The sequence below is a fragment of the Oxyura jamaicensis genome, chromosome 3, assembly GCF_011077185.1.
Source record: "Oxyura jamaicensis isolate SHBP4307 breed ruddy duck chromosome 3, BPBGC_Ojam_1.0, whole genome shotgun sequence".
NCBI lineage: Eukaryota > Metazoa > Chordata > Aves > Anseriformes > Anatidae > Oxyura > Oxyura jamaicensis.
The window spans coordinates 115,811,660-115,830,738 of record NC_048895.1 but is presented as its reverse complement, the minus strand read 5'-3'; the positions used below and the strand labels follow the sequence as shown (position 1 = coordinate 115,830,738).

Sequence of the window (19,079 nt, the reverse complement as noted above, 5' to 3'; positions counted from 1 at the left end):
CACTGTAACTCAGTTATTCCTATGATTAATTATTTGTACTTCGATAACTTGTGGAGCCCCCACCAAGAGCAGAGCTCATCTTAGCAAGTGCTGTGCACACCCATTGTGGGGGGCTGTCCCTGCCCCAGTGCGTGTCCAGATAGCAGAATGGCCAGAAAGAGGCAAAAACTTTCTTTTTTATGGATGGGGATCTCATAAGACTAAAAGCTACTGTGGAAGGACGTAACAGATATAGGCAAAATAGTATATGGATGCTGGATATAATGGGATGTGTATATATGCTATGGGGCAATCTGTGAGGATGAACAGCTTCAGTAGGAGAGATGGGAATGGGTTTGTCCCACCTGCCCAGCTTTTTGCTTAAGATACATCTCAGAGCAGCAGGAGATGTGGGCTCTCAGGCATTTCCTGTTTCAGAGGCTGTCCTAATCACTAAGTTTGAAGCACGTGCCGTTGGTGCATCCTCAGGGGTGCATAAAGAAGCAACTTTGCTTTTCTTTGAGGAAAACTTGCAGTTCGGGGTAGAGGAGTGAACAAAGTTTTATTATTATTTGTTTGTTTGTTTGTTTGTTTTTTCTTGAGGGCCAGGTGATGGGGATGTGGAGACACACATCCACAGCATTTCCCTTTGGCTAGGTCTCCATGGCACTTCTCTCCATATCATGGTTTGATGCGTCTTCCTGCTCACTAGCTCAGTTTTTAGGCTCAGAAAGACACAAAACAGCTTCCTTGTTGTCTGCTGCAACTACGAAGCAGTCCGGATCCTGTCAAAAGTCTTCAGGCTTGTAAATACCCTGCTGCAGTCCTGCATGGCTTATCCAAAGATGGGCAACAACCCCATGCCAGAGAATTTAGCTCTCCATTTAGCATCTCCATTTAGCTCTCCCTTTCACCTGTTGTTAACATTGTTCCACTGAAATGTTTTGTTGCTCACTGTCAAGGAAACCAGCATTTTTGTCCAATTTCCTAGGCAAGAAATAACATAAAAGCAAAGAAGAGAGGGGAATAAAATCTGACTTTCCTCCTATGCATTTTTAACCTCGTTGTAAATCAGACTTCAGTGGGATAACTCCTGATTTTCTCCCATGTACAAGGCAAAACATTTCATATTCTGAATCATCTGTTGCTCATAAAATATTGCTTGGTTCCCTTCTATCCTTTCCCCTCCCTTCCCTCCTACTCCATGCAAGTTATTGTTTTGAAACAGACTGGAAAGTCTTTGGAGGAAACACTGCCCTGTCCTTAATATAGTTGTGCTCAGGCCTGAACTTGGCTGCGTTCTTTTAAGTCCTGTCCCTATAGAAATAATATATCAATTAAAAATCAAAATAGATGGGTCCACTGATGCTAAAACTGGTACAAATCAAAATATTATCATCCCCCCCCCCCAATTAATTATGGAGATACACTAGGGTGGAATTTTGGCCTTGATGCCTTACAGTTGCTGCTGGAGGAACAAACAGCAGCAGGGACAAGATCAATAGAGGTGAAATGATTCAGATTCATGGATAAGCTTTCTAAGCTGTGTTTGGCCTTGTAAACCACTCTTGCCCACAGTTCTCCGGAAAGAAGGGAGTGGCAGCCTCAGCATCTTTGACACAATACTTTTGATTCGGCACTGTTTGAACCTTGCCCTTCTGCACAGCTGCCTCTTTCTTCTGAGGATGTAGAGATGGTCTAAACAAAATCCATCCGAAGTTTGATACGCTTCAGCACTTCTCAAAGATGAAAACTGATGTGGGACCAACAGGTAAGGTCTTTGGAGAGAAAAAGATGGTTTGAGAATCAAAAAAGGCTACAGCACCCAGCCCGGTAAGTCCACTATTGCACCCAGTGAAATCCAGTCCAGGATGCCCTACACCTATCATAGCTGAAGCAAATCCCAAGCCTCATGGGAATCGCTAAGTTGTTGGCCAGGGCAGTGTAAGCTTTCCCCAGGAATTCTGGTGTCTAACTGTGATGTCAGCAAAAGAGAATGAATTGTGTGAGGTCACATCCTGGTTGCTCCTGGCAGAGGAGCCATCACTGCCCTCAACATCATCCAAGAGCTTTGGTCGAAGTGTGGGATGAAAACGCTGCTCCTTACCTTCTGGATTTTAACTTCTCTAATCATCAGCGTCCATGCAGGAGTTTCTTCCCCAGTTTTTATGTTCAGCAGTGAATGGAAGAGTGAACCTGTTGGTAGCTTCAGAGGTGGACAGCAGAGAGAAACTGGTAGCTCTTCTGGATATTCACACATCGGTAAATGAGTTTGGCCTGGGTTGATTCCTTGTGCCTTATGGCATACATGCACGGCTTGTACTATACCTGGCACTGAACTCTTCCATTCTACTCCCTCAACAAGGAGTTCATCCAACCTGCCTATGGGAAACAGTCTATGGTCCTATTAGCCCCCAGATTGCCCAGGAATTTTTGGGGGGAGTTACAACAATGCCAGGGGCTTTGGTAGAGAACAAGTAGCGTGGATGGTCCTGGACCAGTGCTTTAACCTACGTCCTGCCCTCCTCATTTAGTAGCACAGGCAGTGGTGCAGCCATACACGAGCAATGTGTCTCATTTTGTACCCAGAGTGTGGCCTCCGACCATCTTATGAGTCCTTTCTGGAGACTGGCAAGAAGATCACAGGTGGGAGATACGCCAAGGCTGGGGAGTTCCCGTGGCAAGTGAGCATCCAGAGCAATGGGAAACATATCTGCGGGGGGACCATGATCAGCGCGCTGTGGATTTTAACTGCGGCCCATTGCTTTGCAGATGAGGTGTGAGTACTCATGTGTCCAGAGGAGGGCAACAAAGCTGGTAAAAGGGCTGGAGAGCATGTCCTGTGAGGAGAGGCTGAGGTCACTTGGGTTGTCTGCCCTGGAGAAAAGGAGGCTGAGAGGCAACCTCGAGGAGCTCTTCAGTTCCCTGAGGAGGGGAAGCACAGAGGGAGGTGCTGGCCTCTGCTCCCTGGCCACTGATTACAGGATGTGTGAGAGTAACTCAAAGCTGTTCCAGGGGAGGTCCAGACTGGACATTAGGAAATTTTCTTTACTGTGAGAGTGGTCAAATGCTGGAACAGGCTTCCTGGAAAGGTGGTTGATGCCCCATGCACATTGGTGTTAAAGAGGCATTTGGACAACACTCTCATTAACATGCCTTAACTTTTGGTTAGCCCTGAAGATGTCAGGCAGTTGGACTAGGTGATCTTTGAAGGTCCCTTCCAACTCAACTCAATTCAATTCAACTATTCTAGTCTATCTAGTCTAGTCTCGTCTAGTCTCTATTCTACTGTAATCTCTGGGGTAAGTGAGGACAGCCCAGGCATGATGGGGTGATAACACTGCTCCTTAGAGTGTAGGGTATGTATGTCCTTGGGAGCAAGTGCAAAATACAAGTGAAGGAGCCAGAAAGAGAGCCATGAAAACATTTCCTCATTTGGGGAAAAAAAAAAAAAAAAAAAAAGGGGGGGGGGGGGGGGGAGAATTTGCAGAAGTCTGCATAATCAGGAGATCCAGAAGGGAAGTATTTTGAAGGACGGTGTGAGCAGCCTTGTATAATTGGCCATGATGTTATATTCTGATGGCCCCCAAGGAGTTCCTGTGCATTTACTTACACAGATTGTGGTACCTTGTAAAAAGAGGTATATTCCATTCCAGTTCACTCTTAACTCCCAAATTACTTTTGCTTTCATATAACAAACACCTTTACCTTATGTGTAGCCTGATGTTAATCCAGCAGCTTCTGGATAAATCAACCCAGGGACAGAATCCAACCGTCCATGAGTCCCCTCCAAAATACGGCAGCTCCAAGAGCCAGGGCTGCTCGGTGACAAATGACCTGTGGCATCACAACCTGGAGCAGCTGGCCAGGGACAGCGTGGCCTGGAGCAGCCAGCCCAGGGCACAGTGATTCCGAACACCCAGCCCGCTCCATCTGTTCGCTAAGCGGCTGGGCTATTTATAACTTGGTTGCATTCATGTTCTACCTCTGCTCCTGCTTCCCCTGAAAATGAGCTTTGCCTGGAAGTGAGGGCAGATTTCTGGGGTTTTTGTAGCTAAGCTGCTTCTGCAATTTGCTGCTCTGGGAAAGGAGGCACCAACCTTTATAACACAAAGTCTTCATGTTTGCTCATGCATACTCTGCTTTTTGTTGTTGTTGTTTTCATTTATAAGGCCACCAGATCTCACTGTTGTAGTAGGGGGAATTGACCTTGACCTCCCTCTGGAAGAACATAAGCCAGACAGCTTGGTTATCCATGAAAACTTTGACAGAACAAGCATGAAACATGATGTTGCCCTGATCATGCTCAACTCTCCCATCGAGTTCAGCAACAAGAAAATCCCCATCTGCTTGCCCTTCATGTATGACATTGATACATGGCAACACTGCTGGATTGCTGGATGGGGAACCACAGATGCAGGTGAGACACCACTGGGAGATGTGATGTATCTGCTAATGGAGGCTGTTTTTTTACCCATTTAAAGTAGATGTTCTCCCCTGGCAGGGGTTACCCACACTAGTGGCTGCTCCCCACCTCCTTTGTAAACACATTCAGACCCTGGCAGCCTCTGCACATCACTGGCTGTCCATTCAGAGCAAGAAGCTGTCACTCCCAGAGAAAAGTCTCATATTCTCAGAGATATTCTCAGCATGTACGTTCCAGATGAAACCTTAGAGCCCACCATTGCTCTACAAGGACTCAACCTTCTTGCTTGCTCTTATGAGCACCCAAAGTAAGACAATCCCCAACCATGCTGGGCAAGTTATGATGGGTCTAAAGTGATCTGGAATAAGGGAAATGGAGATTTAGGGTAGTCTTTGGCATAATGCTTCCATTAAACACATTGATTTGGTGGTTCTGACCACCCCCTCCTCTCCTTTCATTTAGAAAAGCAGGTTGCTATTGCTAATTGCTCTCATACAAGCCCTAATGAAAGTAGCTCCAGCACTGACTGTGACCCAAAATGTCTATTGCAAACAAACGTCACCAAATGGTTAATGAGCTATTTCATTATTGGAAAAGGGTAATCAGGGCGGAGTGGGCAGGGTGGTGCCTTGGGGCTTTACCAGTCTTTCTTGGGAGGTAGTAAGTTAATGTCCCATTTAATCCTTGCTCTTCTATCCCATAGGGTTCTTATTTCCTTTCTGAACCTCTGTATTTTCTTCTTATGCTTCATTCACCTCATGTAACAGTAAAATGCAGCACAACACTGTGTTTTAGTTGTGAAAGTCTCCCATTTCACCAAGGTAACACGCTCTTAGAAAAGCAGGGGCAATGCTGCAGAGTCACTCTGCAGCTTGGCAGGATTTCTCTTTGTGAAATGCCTGGTGTGGTTCTGGGAAGGAGAGCCTCATTTTGCTGTGTGGTCAGGGTGGTGTTACCTCTGCAATCTGACCTGCACCCCACAGGAGCTCAGTGCACCAGCCCCGGCACACAGCCCTTCAAACTGGGGGATGTTTCGGAAGAAAAACGGGAGAAGCCAAGTTTGCTGAGAGTGATGTGCGATGCTGTGATGTGGGCCATACCAAAAAGTATGAGGCACTGTTCCTACGTGGGAGGAAAGATGGGTCATTTCTCATCTTTTGGAGGTGGACATCTCTCAAATGTCACCGCAGGTGGCACCAGACTGACTCCTCTTTGACTGCAGTCAATAAAACCCAGCTCACACGGAGCCAACTCCTTGGGGATGCCCACATTAAAGCATTTCTGTATGCGGACACTTCCATGGAGGGGCCCCGTGTTAGCTGGGAAAGGAGCATGACAACTTTCTATATTTTGGATGTTACCTTCGAGTCCCACCTTCCTGAAGGTTCTGGGAGGATTTAGCTCAGTGAATTATGCAAGAAGGAGTGAAAAGCTGTGACATCCTTCAAAAGACAGCTTTATCCTTCAGACTTAGGCTTATTTTGAAGACAAATGTGGGTGATGAAATGAGTAGGCTTTCCATGCAGCCATGAGTATTCCATGAATATTTTTAATTATTTCATTGCTTGCTGGTGCCCACTGTGATTTCTGCTTTTCCATCTCAAGAGGTGGAAAAAGCAATTATTTCTGTTGTGTACGGCCATCCTTTGTGAAAGATTTGGCCAGTCCCCTGGGTGAGGCATGGCCTCACAGCACCCCAGGAGAGCATGAGGAGAACTAGGTCTTTTGTTCTGGAGAAAGCTCAGTGGAAATCACTCCACAGGGCTCACACAGGGCTCCATGAAAAGTCCCTCAAACTGGGTACTGTAGAAACATGAGTGAGAACCCCAAGCAGCTCATCTCGGAACATCACCAAGACCAAGAGAATAAGCCATCCCTCTGGGGGTACTTCTGGTTGTGCCACATCCCAGAGTTCATCTATAGGAATAAGTGATTGTTTCAAACCCTATTTAGCAAGCTTCTACTCCTCAGGATTTCAGCTTTGCCCATCAACACCTCCCATCTCATCACCTACCCACCCATCTCCTAGGCTGGCATTTAATCAAGAACACAAATCTTAGACAGCCCCTGTAAGCTTCCATGACCCCCAGAGCATCTGGTTGTGCCCTGAGCCCCTCGTTCCCTGAGTTCCTTTACAAATTCACCTGAGAGCAGTCCCAAGGGTCTCCAACAGTGCTTCCACCCTTACAAGCTCTTCAGGGTTTGCTAATCCTTCTCTTCTCTCTTGTTGGTTAGCAGCTGAGGTGTCAGCATCCCACGTGCTGCAGAAAGCACAGATGAAGCTCATCAGCAGGGAGCAGTGCTTGGAGCGCATCCCGCAGCTACCAGAGAACATGCTGTGTGCTGAGCTGGAGAGAGGAGAAAGAGGAGCCTGCCAGGTAAAGCAAACATGCCCCAGTATAGCCACGTTACCTATGGGGAAACAGGGAGATGAATTTCAAGAGGGGAATTTTCTTCAGGAATGAACATCCATGCTTCCCATGGCTTCCTAGGGCTGCTAAAGGTTGTCTGCATGAGGCAAGAAGCTCAGGTGCCAAGGACCTGCCGGTCTGGTGCATAGCAAATGCGTATTGACCCAGGCAGTGTGGTGCAGGGCTCTCGGAAAGCAGGGATGTGTCCCTGTGGGGACCAAAACACCTCTGTGCAGTGGTGGTAAGAGTTAAATACTGACGAGAGACAGGAAAATCTGACCAGGAGGGTCAAAGCAAAAGGACTGCATGGGGAAATGAGTCAAGGAGTGTTTAGTTTGAATGTTAGAATCCTTTCCAAGGAACTCTTGGTGCTGGCACAAATGTCCTGTGATAGCACAGCAGGTAAGTCTGTCGGTACCAGAACTAGTCAAATTTCACAATGGGTTAATGATACGGGATAGTGAAGCTTTGAAGCTCAATTATAGAGCTCAATGGTGTTTGATAGCAGGGACTGCTAAGAGGAGAGAGCTGAAACAAACGTTGCTTGGAGCAGATGACCTCCAGAGGTCCCTTCTGACCTCAACCTTTCTGTCATTCTGTGAAATGCCCAGAAGTGGGAAAACCTCACCCAAACTATGCCCTCAGAATGTTTTCTATGCACATGATTGCTGTCCTGGTGTCAAACAAAGTCAGAAAGGCAAAAACCACCTTTGCTTTCACAGCATCCGACCTCCACCCCCTTCTCTGAGTGCTCAGTGAGCACTGAGCTCTCCCTGCAGCCTCTGCCATGGTGGGAACGGGGCTGAGATCTCTCTCCTCTACTGAGCAAGGGTTTTTTATAGAAGCATGCCTGTGCTTGCAGGGGGGCAGACAGTTAGGCACAGCTTCGTCCTGTAGGAACCCTTCATTCTAACCCAGCAAGCCAGGACTCAGAGAAGTCCCTGACCTTTAGGCACAGGGCTTGTGGACTGCAAAGCTGGGGCCATACCTAAGCAAGGAAGGGGAAGCTTTGCTTTGCAAAATCATTTTTTGATTAGCCAGAGAGCATCTGCCTGTGAAGCCATTCATCTAGTGACTTTCACCTCCATTAAATTCAATCAAAAAATTTAAAAAGAAAACTGCCACAGGATAACATTAACATGATTAAAGAATGCACTTCCCAGCCCAGCCTTAAGTTCTGCGGCTGAATTATGCTGGTGAAACAGCAAGAGCACTTGTACCCAGCAAAATGAATCTCCTGCATTCAGAAAGCTGATGAGGGTGCTATTTTGATCTACAATAATGTTAGCGTAGCCTGCAAAATGAAATAGAAATGTGAGCTTTCCAAGCAGGGAAAGTACACAATGATTATATGTATGATAATGCTCATAGCCCTGCAACTGCTCACTTTTAGCAGAATTTTGACCAGGCAGAAGTGTCTTGCGACCTGAAATAATGAGAACAAGACAAAAATGTACCCTAGGCTAGAAGTAAGTCTGTTCAGGAGTGAAACAGGTGACATGACTTTTCATCAGGATTCGCTCATTTGCTCTAGGGGAAGCACGAATTTTGCTGAGGGACAGTGTTCTGGGATTGAGTTTGGGTGGGTAAGCAGTCATATTTTGGCCTTGCTGGGCTGTTTCAGAAATCTGATGGCTTGTAGGCTGCCAGGTAAGGAACTGGGAGACCAGGTTCCAGCCTGATGTTTGCTCTGCAACAAGCTGTCAGGTGGCAAGTCATGTTGTACAAAATGCATTCTTTTGAGCTACTCCATAAAGACTGGGTTTTTCTCTGGACTGCTCTGTGGGAAACGTCACCTTGTCATACTGGATTGAATCTGATTGTCTGGGGCACACAGATGGGATTAGAAACATTACTTGTGTTTGGGTGTTAAAGGGATCAGATAAATTCTGTGTGATGAGATGATAAAAGAATTGCTTTTATATTTTAGACTCCTTGCCGCCTTTCTAAGTTTAGGTTCCTGCCCATGTGCCTAGAAACAGACACAGGAGGGAGGAATATTTTTTTCTTTTTCAGTCATACTGGTAAAGGAACAAGCTCCGGTGATGTTGAGTTTGCTGGTGTAGATGTGGTCACAGTAAACCTGAGAGCAATGCCTGATGATGCACACATGCCTAATCTATCTGGACATGAACCAGATAAAAGCCTAACGTTAACCTTTCCTAAGCACTGCTGAAAACAGGATACATTTGTTCATGTCCAGAACCAGGCTAAGATGGGCAAGTTGCATCTAGACTGAAGGCTCTGAGTCCACGTGATCCTGATCTGGATCCAAAGGATTACCATGCTTGGTCTTTGCACTGTGTGCCATTTGTGCACCAGCTTTTCCTTATTGCAGCAAGATGGCTTTATTTGAGTAACCAGTCACTCAAATATCTTCACCAAGGTATCATGTAAAAGTTTTATCCTACTGATCACTGCCTTAATATCCACATGTGGCATGAATAGAAAGGCTCAGACATTTCAGTAGCTGCCATCATACTAGTACCAGAGCATGACTAATTTGTGGATCACTAGCTGTGTTCCTATAATAACTCAAGGAGATTGAATAGCAGAGCTCCTGAGTTATTTGTACTTTAAAAAAAAATATTAAAAAAAATCCATTCACTTAAAGAGAAAAATCTATTGTATACCAATTCCCTAGTGGTTCTTCAGACAAATATATAGATTGACTGTGAGTTAACACTAACGGGATCTGTAATTGACTTATAGTTCTATTTAGTCATAAACATTAGCATTAATGGATGTTCATGGAGCACAAGTGCTAAAGAACAAACACTAGAGATGGCCTATGTGTTATTTTTTGTGTGCTACATTTCTTCCATGACCCCATGAACCACATTTGATGTCTAATTCCTTGCTTTCTTAAGCACCTTTTGTTAGGCCCTGATGCAATGGTAACTTGAACAATAATTAGAGTATAAGGGACTCACAAAGTAAATGCTTCTTCAGTGCCTTGCCTATCCAGACAAAATTCAGTAAATGGCACAATTATATTTCTGAGAGTTTTCATAGTTCACCTACAGTTCAGGTCGGCAGCAGATGAAGGGAGGGCAGGGTCTGGCCTTACTTTGAGGAGAATGAATCATTGTGTGGCCACAGACAAGTGGTGGGATCCTTCCAGCTCATTTTCACCACGCTCTCCTCACCCCAGTGTAGGACTGATCTGAGTCACCAGCAAAAGGCATCTACTCCCTTCCACTGAATTATACAACAAGAGATTTTGTCCTTCTCCAATAAGTGACCGAAACAATGCTAGGAGGCATCTAGGGCTCTGGGTTTTAATGTATTTAGTTGAGTGAAAGAGGCACAAAAGGACTACATTCCTTCACATTATACGTCCTGCCCACAAATACAGTCAGCAGTTTGGGAAGATTGAATATGCCAGAGGGCTGTGCTGCCATCCCGAGGGACTTGGACAGGCAGGAGAGGGGGGCTGACACAAACCTGCAGCTCAACAAGGAGAAGCCCAAAGTCCTGCCCCTGGGGAGAAACAGGCCCAGCACCAGGACAGGCTGGGGGCACCCAGCTGGAAAGCGGCTCTGCAGAAACGGACCTGGGGGACACTGATGTGATTGTGAGCCAGAGATGGGCCCTAAAAGGGCTGTGTTAGGCAAAGCATTGCCTGCAGGTCGAGGGAGGGGATCCTGCCCCTCTGCTCAGCCCTGGTGAGGCTGCACCTGGAGTGCTGGAACCAATCCGGGGCCCCCAGCACAGAGCGACCTGAGCCCAGCGGGGAGAGCCCAGCCCCGGACCCCAGGGTGCTGCCAGGCCTGGAGCCCCCGTGGTGTGAGGAGAGGCTGCGAGAGCTGGGGCTGCTCGGCCTGGAGCAGAGGAGGCTCCGGGGGAGCTCCCCCATGGCCATCAGTACCCGCAGGGAGGTGCGGAGAGGCCGGAGCCGGGCTCTGCTCAGCGGTGCCCAGGGCCAGGCCCAGAGGCCCCGGGCCCAGCCTGGAGCCCCGGCGGCTCCCCCTGCCCCTCAGGCAGCACTGCTGGGCTGGGCGGGTGCCGGAGCCCTGGCACAGGCTGCCCTGAGAGGGGACGGGGGCTGCTCCTTGGAGAGCTCCCCGAGCCCAGGGACGTGGGGCTGGGCACCCTGCTGTGGGGTTGGAACAGATGGGCCCATAGGTGCCTCCAACCTCAGCTATTCTGGGATTACATGAATGCCTGTAGCACCTCTGTAACATCTGGGATTCTAAAAGCCCTCACCCCATGTAGCTACAGCAGTAGCAGTAGCTGTTTGGTGAGATGTATCTGGTCCCATGCAAGTGCCTTTTCTGTAGCTATTTGCATCTACCCAATCATCTTTCTATTAATGCAGAGAAAAAAGTGCTTTTGAATGTGTGATTCATTCAGGCTGTTTTAGCCGTCTATTTTAAAATGAGATAAATCTCTGTATGAGTGTTCATCATTCTCATTAACTAGAAGCAAATCCAAGGTGTCTAGTTCACAGGGACACACAGGGATCTGAGGCAGGACTGCTGCCTACAATTCTCCAGTGTCATTTTAGATGTCTCAGGATATCCCCATGGCATCCAGCTGTCCCCTCTTAAATCATGTCCCATTGATGGTAATGTGACTGCACCGGGAGCTTGACATTTGCACTGGAACCCCCTCAGAGGGGTGATCAGCCTGGAGCTGAGCTCACCCCTCCTACCTTCCTTCTGTGCACAAGAGTGAGTGCTAAACCCATGCAGAAATGACAGAAACTCTTGCATCCTTTTACAAGCTCTTGCATCTTTTTACTAGTGCTATCGAGGCTCAAAAACTGCAAAGGAGGACTTGTGATAGAATTTTTTAAAGAAAAGTTCTGCAGATGAAAATCGGCTTCACGCAGGTAAATTATCACAGAGACAAGGCAAAGGCCACAAACCAGGGAAGCCTGCTCAATCCCACCAGCTGTTTAAAATATGTAAACAGAAGAGGATGGATGATGCCGTGATTGCAGTCTGTAGGTATGGCGAGTATCTGTATGAGCTCTGAGGTTACAGGACCTTCTACCTATCAGCCAAAGGTCTCCTGGGGGCTAGCATTCGAAGCTAACCACATTTCAATTCAAGATTATTACTACCTGTACAAAATTACTTTACTATTGCACCTTACCTTTACATTGAAGAGAGTGACCCACTCATGAGCCTTGTGATAGATTCTCCATCCAATTGCTAACATGTCAGGGTGTGGTGCTGGTGGCTGTTGTTTTTTTTTCTTCCTAAGATTGGTTTAAATAGGAAGGTGTCCTGGGAAGCTCCAGAACAAAGCATTAGAAAGACATGTTTGCTCTTATAGTCTGTTACATTTGCTTCTAAATGGTGCTTTGATGTGCAGCTCATAAGAATTAGAATATTTTTCCTGTGTCCTGTGGCTTTATAGAGCTTTCATCATTTGATCATTTTATGATATGGGCAGACAAGTGAACACATGGAAGCTATGGTGGCTTAATTCTTTAATCTGTGAAAACCATTCCTTCCTATTGCAAGGACCTGAGATGTTGATGATGCCCAGCATCCCTTCTGCTTTATTCCTTTGGCACCCTAGAGTTGTAGATTTAGTCCCTCGAACTGAAGCTGTTTGCGTTGTGGTAAGGGGGGTCTGATGTTATTTTGTGTGCCTGGTGAGTGAAGATCTGGGGAGCAGAACATCTCTGGATCCAGCTGAACAAAGAAACCTACTGAGTCCCTGCCCTTGGAGTGGGAGAAATGGGTGTGATGACTCAGAGCAGCCGCTTCTCATTCAATTACAGTGAGTCAACACAGCTTTAAGGGGAAGTCATGACTCACAGATAGATTCGGATTCTTTGAAGGAGTTGACAAGCATGTGGCTGAGGGTGATCTAGCTGATATAACGTGCTGAGACGCCCCAAATTCTTTTAACAAGATTTCTCACCAAAGGCTCATGCAGAAAGTGAGCTGTCATGAAGTAGAAGGGCTTCTGTTTGAAAGGGAGACGGCACAGAGGAAGGATTTGACAGGAGAAAGGGCTCACAAGGGGATCCATGCAAGGGAAAGGGCTCACTGGGATCCATGCAAGGAATTGTGCTGTTCAAGGAGCATGAATGCTGAGATGACAAAGTTGGCTGGTGCCACAACACTATTCAAGGTGGTCAGAATTAAAACTTGACTGTGCAGAGGTGCAGGAGTATTTCATTATTCTGAGTGTCTGGAGGTTAAAACAGCAGATGCAGTTCAGTGTTGACAAGGGCAAAGTAATGAATACAGGGAAAAGCAACTCCAGCTGTACACATAGAATAATGGGCTCTAAATTAGCTATTACCATGTAAGAAGATCTCAGAGTGACTGTGGATAGTCCTTCAAAAATGTCAGCACACGAATCTGCGGAGGTCAAAAAGGCAACAAGAGCATTATGAGTTATTAGGAAAGGAATAGGTAGTGAAACAAACGCATGTTATGTGAGGACACTAATCTTGGAGGCCTACATCCCATGCTGTGTGCAATTCCTGCCCACTCCATCTGAGAAAGGAGATAGTATTAGAAGAGACTGGTAGAGTGGGAAGGATGAGCAAGGGCACAGAGAGACTTCTTGAGGAACGGAGAATAGCAGAGAAAGACTGAAGCTTGTAAAAGAGATGTCTGATGGGGATATGGCAAAGATTTCTAAAGTCATGAATGCCAAGGAGAGGACAGGCAAGAGCTATCCTCTTGTCACTGTTCTTCAAAACACATGAAGGAGGGGGTATCCAATGGCTGTATCAGGCAGTAGATTTGAAACAAAGAGAAGGAAGTACTTTTTCATCCAACAGATAATTAAACTATGGAACTCACTGACCAGGATGTTGTGGGTATTTATCCTCAGGGATAAATGGATTCAAAAAGCAATTAGATAACTTCCTGGATGAAGATCTCTCTAAGGCTATTAACCACTGTGATGTAAATACAACTCTGTAAATACTTGCCCTGCTTTTCATTCTCCTTCCCAAGCACTTGCTACAGACATCTGTCAGAGACAGGAGTCTGGACTGCATGGGGCTTTGGTCAGATGCATTATGGCCACCTTCAGTCTCTGCCACCATGGCTACTAATGGACCCTGACGACTTCCATCTGGGAGGCATAGAGCCATCCTGTTCACCCATTTTCCAGTGAGGAGATGGAGGAAAGGAGTAGGTGAAGGCTCTCATCTGAGATCTCAAAGGGATCCCATGAAAGGAGTCCAGGTGCCTGTGTTACCTGATTCATCTTTGACATGCTAAAAATGCTCTTAGCCTCTTTCCTTCTACCTTCCTCTAAAGATAGTCTATTCACAGTGAAATAACTGAAGAAATCATCTCTTTGGAAAAACCTTTGCTTCCTGCAGCCCGGGCAGCTCTAATAGCGAATGTTGTTATTCACACGCTGATTCTCTCCAATTTACACAGAGCTTACCATCACAAAAATGAAACCAGCAATGACTTGCAAGGACTGTGTATCCATCTAATGAGGATCAGATGGGTTGTTCTCCCTCCCCCGGAGCTTCTCGCACCTAAAAAGATTTATGTGGCTGAACGTGTTTGTTCTCATCAATTACCACGTTGCAGACAAGAATACAAATACGAAAGGAAGATTACACTCTTGCGCCAAAGCTCACTAAAGTCAGCAGAAAGGCTCCTGATGTTCACAAAAAGTCTTTGGCTGTAGTTAAAAGGACAAAAGTTTTGATCAGCTTTAGTGAACAAAGTGCCTTGCTCGTCTGTGACAATTTTTATACAACCCAGAATTATTTGCCAGCTAGTATGTCTTTGCTCTCATTTCTCCTAATAGGAGGATTAACATGTAGTTGTGGAAGGCATGACTTCAGCGACGATCCGATTTGATGTAGTTGCTTTTCACTCATCTTTCAGTTGACGAGAAACATGTAAGAGAAGCAAAGATGCTGTTTTCAGCTATTTCACTGTCCAGAAACTTGCCACTCGGACTGAACAGCAGGAGCAGGCATCTGGTGTGTTTGCTGACCAGAAGTGTTTCACCACCAGGTTGCAAGAGGCTGAAAGCTGAAAGCAGCATTTAATAAGTACTTCGATCTTTAGGGTTGTTGACCTGAGCGTTCATTAAATTAGTGCTACTGGAGACATCAAAGAGCTGAGGTGATTTTACCAGCATTCAAACCTCCTTCTTCCCACATCGTCTCCTACACAAGGATGGAAAATCTTGGGCCAATGGTTTTGAGACAAGGTGGATATAGAGATATTCAGAAGTGTCGTAGAGCTGATTTTATTTTCTCTGTCTTTATACCTATAACAATCAGGTTCCCCATTCATATGGGCTACTATAGATAAGTGGGAAAGATCACGTGGAGACAATGATAGCCATCCAACTTAAATAGAGGAATTTAAGAGAAAAGGCACCTTTTGCACCCACGAAGCAGACCATCTTAGCTCATAGCGAAAGGCATCTGAAGTAGGATTTGGGTCTCAGGGTTTGTGGATTTGCAGCTGCTGCCTGCGTTTTCACAGCATTGCCCAACTCCCTCTCTGGGCAGGTTTTAAATCACTTTCCGCAGCTGACAGTCCCCCAAGCCCTGCAGACACCTCTCTTTCCTCTCCGACTGGGCAGAGAACAAAGCAAACACAGCTAAAGAGACAAACGGGAAAACATCTGATTTGAAAGGAAAACCGCATGATCTACAGCTTTGAATTCCTGGCTCTGGCTCCTGGTTCTGCCATTGCCTTGTGCAAATCGCATCCCTTTTCTGCCATGCTTTTCTCATCTACAAAATGTGATAAGAATTTTCCCCAAGGATAGCCACAAGGTATCAGGAATTAATTGGTATTGAATCATGTAAGTGTCCTGGGAGAAAGGTCCATCACAAGTGTGGATGGCCTCCAAAATGGGATCTGTCCCACTAATGATGGAAGCACTTCTGTGCTGGGTGGGTGCCGGAGTCCTGGCACAAGCTGCCCTGAGAGGGGCTGGGGGCTGCTCCTTGGAGAGCTCCCTGAGCCCAGGGACGTGGGGCTGGGCACCCTGCTGGGGCAGGGGAGAGGACAAGGGCACCCAGGAGTCCCTGCCAATGTCAAACGTTGCAATTCTGTGATCCCGTGATTTTTTTGTGCTCGTCTCTCCTGTACTGGGGGAAGCCATGGTGCTGCACCCCAACGTGCCACTGATAAGAGAACACCAGTAGCTGCTGTGTCACTGCCTCAATAACAGCTCCCGTTCTCCCAACTTCATTTCTTATCTTTCTGTAGGAGGCTCAAAGTGCTTTCCTTTCGCTGCCGGGATAATACGTTTGGCCTGTGCCTGCCCTGAGGGAATTAGCAGTGAAATTCCCAGTAATTTAATTGTGCGCACAGCTTAGAAGATGCTCATTCATTCAAAAAAGATGGCATCACCAAGAGCACTGATAATGCGTGGGTCCAAGGTCACTGCAGGGTCACTGGTGGGATTCACACAAGTGAAGCAGGGTTGGGAAATGCCTTCAGATCCTTTGAAGGGGCTTCACGACCACCATTGTGTAGCTACAGTAAAACCGTTTCAGCACAAAGAGTATTGGATGCTGAAGCAACATTTTCTCTGCATTTATCTTCATTTATCTTCATTTTTCTCTCCTGTTTACATGTTGAGCCGAAAAGAATATAGAAAAAAAAAGTGATAAGCTCATTAGGGGCCTTGAGCCTCCTTCTCAGGAAATGAGTAAGAATTCTGCCATAAACTTTTGTGGGTGTTGATGAGTTGCATCACACAGCCACTTCCTTACTAATTGATGTTTGGTTAGGTCAGGGTAGCTGCAGGGAAAAGGGGGTTCATACACTGATGGCAAAGATATTTCTCAAACTAGGGCACAAAGATGGAAGGGCAGCAATTCCCAGGAAATCTGGCTGTCTTGGGAAACGTGTTTGTATTGTTTCTTATCCACACAAAGGAGTGGAGAAAAGATAGAAAAAAAAAATGTTGAAGGAAACTGTCTTATTTAGAGCAAGGGCTGAACAGCACTTAAGATGTACATAACTGTTGAGAGGAGTGTTGTACCTGGCTGGGTGCACTTTGTGCTGGTTGTGCCTGGCTGGGTGCACTTTCTGCTGGTTTCTTTTCTGTCTGGGGCTGTGCTCAGTGACTGCAAACAGAGGTCACACAGGAAACTGGATGTGCTCTTGGCTTTCAAGCCAGGACATTCCTCTTCATCGGATGGCTGCACGTTTTGGGTGAGTAGAAGTTGCCCTTCAAGTAGCAAGCAGATTTTCGGTGAAATCAATGCATTTGCAAGAAAAGCTTGTCAGGGTTAGTGTTCATCTCTTGTTCAGTTTCTGAATACTGGTCCCCAAATTAGCAGCAGCGGGTACGTGGCACCTGTATGCACTGGTTTTACAGGCAAGCGAAGAACTGAATGAACAGTCACAGCAAATGTCGCTTTTCCCTCGTGTCTTATCTCCTGGTGACAAGGACCGGGTATCCCTCCAGGGCCATGGGAGGATGTGGAAAAGACTGAGAAGGACAGGGCATTGCCCTGAGCTGGAGACTGTGATTGATCTCCTCTTACCTCCTCCTTTTACCATTTATTCTGTAGGCATCTCAGACCTGAGCTGTGACACTTTGAGTCCCTGTTCCCCAAGACCTCATGAACTTGGGATGAAGTTTGATTTTCCCAATCAGCCTCTGGGATGCAGCTGCTCTGAGAGACCCGGGGTCTGATCCTGCTATAACGTCCTCTTTGTGCCGTAGGTGGACAGTGGGGGACCTCTGGTTTGCAGCTACTGGAACACCATGAAGTGGTTTCAGGTCGGCATCATCAGCTGGGAAGAAGATTGCACAGAAAAGCCAAGTCACGAGATCTACACTTCTGTTTACAACTACTATGGCTGGATCATGACTGAAACAGCTGTAAGGGGGAAACCTTTCTTCATCGAAGGCGTGGATAACCGTGGAAATGCCAGGGATGTTCCTTCCAGGGCTCAGGCACAGCTGGTGTTTCTTGAGTATTCTCTCCTTTTATTTGCCTCTCTAACAGCAATTAGATTACTCTAGAGAAAATTTTTCAAAACATAATAAAAGTCAGAACTACTGTCTCCTTCTTTTGCTGCTGACCCATAAAGTCATGTCTCAGGTCAGCCTGCTCCATCTCACTGATGTGGACACAGACGCCAAAATGAGACGCCACGGTGAGACAGGGGAGTGATGGAGAGGCTGGAGACCTGAAATGAGAGAGTCAGGACCCAGAAAACAGAGTTCGTAATCCTCTGAAAAGCCTGGATTTTTTCAGTCTGATGGGTCACATCAGGTTCAGCCATTTGCTGAGCTCAGATGCAAGGTCAACGGTGAAGGAGCTGCTCCCCTTGGAAACCTTAAAAAAGGTCTTAGCTAATCTGCAGATTAGCTTAGCTGTGGGTGGGATAGCTCTGCGTTAATGTATCCTACAGCTAGTTATCAGTTGGGCTAATATATCTTCTATCTTGCAGCTGGACCAAACTAAGACCATCTTCAAGAACCACAGCATCTGCTCAGGTGGTATGTCAAGCTGCTGGGACATGACTACATGTCAAATTCATCCATACACTAGAAAAAGGGCAAGAAAGCTGTTGGCCGGTGTTGGAAACTTTAGCTTCATATAACTGGTCATTCTTATTTGCCTGGGTTGCAAATGGTGGGTTTTGGTTGTTAAAGACACTAGAGAAAAACTCTGGCTAGCTGGAGGGAACTGTTTCTGAGCCATCTATGAAATGCTGTCTGCAGAAACCCCTTGGTTTGGTAATTAGCCAAAATGAATCCCTTACAAGTAAATGGTAAATCAAAAGCAAATAGCTTTTTTTTTCCTTTTATTTTCTTTCTTTTTTTTTTATTTTCCTTTTCCCTCTGTTGAAGACCTATTTTGTGCATTTCTGCAGTCTGAGTTTTATGCAGTTCCCAATCTGAGCCGGGACTGAACTGGTCCTTGAAGCAATGCCATCCTACGCTCTCCAGCAACAAAGTGCATCGCAAAAACACTTTCCTCTTTTTACAAGGAGGTTGCTTTTCTTGAAGGTGATGGGGAAGGAGGCAAGCAGTAAGGTCTCCTTCATGTCCCACCTTTGCAATGGCATAAAAGTACCTGTAATTGCAGCAACGATAAAACTCACTGAATGTGCAATGGGACAGAACCTCACAAATTGGTTTTAATTACCTTGATATTTTCTGGCTAGCTGGTGGAGAAGCCTTGTAAATGAGAATTAATTCATCTGCCTTAAGCTAATGCAAACCCATCTTGGCATAAAAGTCAGACTTTATTTTCTGTGTTATCTGAGCAGAAAATAATGCTTAATTATTATTAGTTCTGAGTAATGCTTATGAAAATTGCTCCA

The 19,079-nt window shown here is 46.2% G+C and overlaps 1 protein-coding gene across 1 annotated transcript; it reads left to right on the top strand.

Annotated features, from left to right (window-relative positions):
* The first annotated feature begins 1,402 nt into the window (after positions 1–1,402).
* PRSS55 (serine protease 55) lies at positions 1,403–18,517 on the top strand. Its single transcript, XM_035321230.1, has 6 exons — positions 1,403–2,241; positions 2,569–2,758; positions 4,152–4,399; positions 6,641–6,783; positions 17,467–17,625; positions 18,201–18,517. The coding sequence occupies exons 1-6, from the start codon at positions 2,067–2,069 to the stop codon at positions 18,351–18,353; spliced, it is 1,068 nt and encodes a 355-aa protein (XP_035177121.1). The 5' UTR covers positions 1,403–2,066; the 3' UTR covers positions 18,354–18,517.
* Positions 18,518–19,079: the final 562 nt, after the last annotated feature.

What these genes read in the sequence shown, in the direction of transcription:
- PRSS55 (XM_035321230.1), top strand. Translation starts at nt 2,067, where the DNA reads ATGAAAACGCTGCTCCTTACCTTCTGGATTTTAACTTCTCTAATCATC. An exon ending in ATGGGGAACCACAGATGCAG is followed by an intron (nt 4,400 to 6,640) that starts GTGAGACACCAC and finishes CTTGTTGGTTAG; the next exon opens with CAGCTGAGGTGTCAGCATCC. An exon ending in GGATCATGACTGAAACAGCT is followed by an intron (nt 17,626 to 18,200) that starts GTAAGGGGGAAA and finishes TCTATCTTGCAG; the next exon opens with CTGGACCAAACTAAGACCAT.